The sequence below is a fragment of the Quercus suber genome, unplaced genomic scaffold (assembly GCF_002906115.3).
Source record: "Quercus suber isolate HL8 unplaced genomic scaffold, Cork oak 2.0 scaffold_534, whole genome shotgun sequence".
Classification (NCBI taxonomy): Eukaryota; Viridiplantae; Streptophyta; class Magnoliopsida; order Fagales; family Fagaceae; genus Quercus; species Quercus suber.
In genome coordinates, this window is record NW_027069982.1 from 372155 (window position 1) to 375511 (window position 3357).

A 3357-nucleotide genomic window follows, 5' to 3' on the forward strand; every position below is an offset into this window, starting at 1 on the left:
CTAATTTACTAGTTTTGTAAACTACCTTATACAATTAATTCTTGAGTTTTTATTGTTAAATCATCCAACTAAGTTCATCCTTCGTATGAATTTTAGTTGATTTATAAAATAAATATTGTTAAGACTACCAATAGATGTGTTGTGTGAGGATCCCTAAACCTTAGCACCTTAATGTATTGTTATTTTCTCTTAATTTAAATTAAATTACTAAACCATAAAAAATCTCTTCAATTAAACTTTGTTATTTTAGTTTTATTCTCTTGTGGTTTGCTAATCAATTCCCTTTCCCTATGGATTCGACCTCGGACTTACCGAGTTATTACTTTGCGACAATTCTACCCTTGGGAGAATTATTTAAGTCGCAGCAATATATATTTATATATATATATATAATTTATGATGCGTATATATGTACCACCATATTTGCGTAATATTTGATTGTGCGTCATGGGAGTTTGTGATGAGTAATTTTTATCAAAATTGTACCCTTTGACCTAGTTCTTCAGTAATGGTGATAGCCTTTTGATGTTATTGTCTAAATTTGTTACTTACTTTATATATATTTTCTTAATTGCCCCCTTATTTTGGCCTTCAAATCCTTAATCTTGGTAGAAGATAAGCCAACGTCAATAGACAAATTTTGATGGATAGATATCATTCTCATTTCTCTAACAACAACAGCAACAAATTAGGAGAAATCCAAATCAAAAATTTTATAGATTATTATGAACATAGATTACTAAGTATGATAACATAAAATCAAACTTCAAGATGAACATAATAATTCGTGATAAAACAAATACCACATCATAAATTAAATCCTCACATAATATTTGAGATGCTAAAAAAGCAAGAGGCCCTCAATTTTGTAACACAATTGTACCACCATCAAACACAATAGTTTTTTCTTTTATTTTATAGTATTGTAAACCTTGTAATTGAACTAAATTATTGTTGACATTTAGACTAGACCTTTGTAGTAATTAGGGTTTGCGGGATTGAAGTAATGGTTCACAATGCTAGTTTTGGTAGAGTTGGAATAGTAGGGATAGACGGAAATGTGGGCAATGGTGGTAGCATTGGCTTTGGCAACGTTGACAATGGAGGAAGCAAAGGTGCTAGCGTTGGCTTTGGCAACGTTGGCAATGGAGGCAACAAAGGTGGCAGTGTTGGCAACTTTGGCAATGGAGGCAGCAAAGTTGGTAGTGTTGGCTTTGACAATGTTGGCAATGGAGGCAACAAAGGTGGTAATGTTGGTTTTGACAACTTTGGCAATGGAGGCAGAAAAGATGGTAGCGTTGGCTCTGGCAACGTTGTCAATGAAGGTAAAGGTGATAGTGTTGGCTTTGGCAAAATTGGCAGTGAAGGCAAAGGTGGTAGTGTTGGTTCAGACAATGTGGGTATGATTGGCAAGTTTGGTATACTAGGTTGAGAAGATTGGAAAAGATGACGAGTTGCAAGGGTAACATCAATACTAAAGATAGATATTGTAATGAATAAATCTAAGATAAAGAACTTAAATGCCATCACTATTGGAGTACTTCGTGTTACAAGACTATAACAAAAGAAATGTATGTATTGTAACAAAAAAGTAGGAGGAAGATGTGTTTTAGGTGGAGTCACAATGGTGAGTGTTATATATTGGGGCTTTGATGATAAATATAACTTATAATTTATTTTCATTTACTCACTATGAACATTACATGGAAAGTTACTAATGCCTCTTTGAGTTAAACCAAATTTACTAATGCCTCTTAATTATAGTTATAAATGTATTTATAAATTTTAAATTTTTTTTGTTCTAAACCTCTAAGAGTTACAAGATTCATGAACTTTTTTTTTCATGTTTCGTAAGCTATCTATATAACAATTGTTATTTAAAAAAAAAAACCTTTAGTACATCCTATTTTTCACAAACTGAAAATCCAACTGATGGAAGTCCATCTTAATAGAAAAAATCTAACATTCTTAATATATATATTCTAAAAAACTGATGCCCTAATTACTTGATCTCTTTATCAACATCAAAATCTATGACATGCTTAATTTCGACCATTACTACAAAACCCTTTTAACTATCATGGGTATGTAAATACAACATTGGCTAAATACAAGAATACAATATTACATTGTTTAAGAAGGTGATGAGATTAAGATGATGTGATATATTTTATAATTTTAAATTATGGTTATGTTAGAAAAAATAAAATAAACCAAAAATCTTAATGCACATCATCATAATGTGCATCACTTCAAGGGCACACACATCACAACGAACTAAACGGCTCCTAAAAGTGATCTTGTGCCATTCGCATGAATGTCTACCTATGTGAAGTTGTTATTGTTGTGTTTAATGCATAACACGACTTGTAGCTTACTGTTTTTCTTTCTTTTACTTAACACTCCCCCTCAAAATGACACTTGCTGAAGTAGCAATAGGATCTTTGATTTGAATTAGTATAGGTTGAGGAAGAGTATATGTTTAGCAATCACACCTTAAGCATAAGCTTTGAAAATAATGGAAGACTGTGTCATTTATTAGTAAGTATATCTGCAACTTGATGACAACTAGAAACATGCATAGCCTTGATTATACCCTCTCAATTTTTTTTTTTTTTTTTTATAATCAAGAAAATTTTTATTGAAATACACAATTACAAAATTCACACGGGTTTAACTTACCTTCGGTGCTTTTTTAACTAGGCATGCCTTTTTGTTTTAAATATACAAAGACAAGTGGTAGTAGGTTTTAATCTTCACCTTTTATTTAGTTAGCGGGTGATGTGCCAACCTTTCATTAAAACAAAAGAAGATTCTAGTTAAAAAAAAGTATTGAAGGTAAGCCAAATCCAATTCACACAAGCCAAAAGACTTAAGATTCAACCACAAGTCCCATGAAGAGACTAACAACAAATAGCAACATGATATCCAGAAGCAACCAATAGCAGATTATAGACTTTTGAATTTTGTTAGGTACTAAGTGACAATCAATTTTTATGTGTTTCGTACATTCATGAAACACTAGATTAGCCATGATGGTAATGCAACCTGGCTAAGAAAGTGTATTTATTGTCTCTCTATCATTCTTTAAGTTGAAATCAAATCAACAAAATATATTGGAAGAAAATCATATAAAATAACTTCCTTTAAAAAGCTGAAATAAAAGTAGTGTAATTCTAGCATGACAAGACCAATTGCATTTCCAATGCATTTTTGTTTCTAAGTTAAATATAAACGTTTTAAGGGTGTAAATTGTCATTATTGAAATATGAACCAATCCCTTAGCAAGGTTTGCATGTTTCGAGGTTGAGACATGGAGTGTCCACCAATCATGGAATATCTATTGTTGTGGTTGTG

At 31.5% G+C, this 3357-nt stretch overlaps 1 protein-coding gene across 1 annotated transcript; it reads left to right on the forward strand.

Moving 5' to 3' along the window:
* The first annotated feature begins 1006 nt into the window (after positions 1-1006).
* LOC112033052 (uncharacterized) lies at positions 1007-1432 on the forward strand. The gene has a single exon (XM_024065828.1). It carries the CDS (start codon positions 1007-1009, stop codon positions 1430-1432), a length of 426 nt encoding a protein of 141 aa, XP_023921596.1.
* The last annotated feature ends 1925 nt before the right edge of the window (positions 1433-3357 follow it).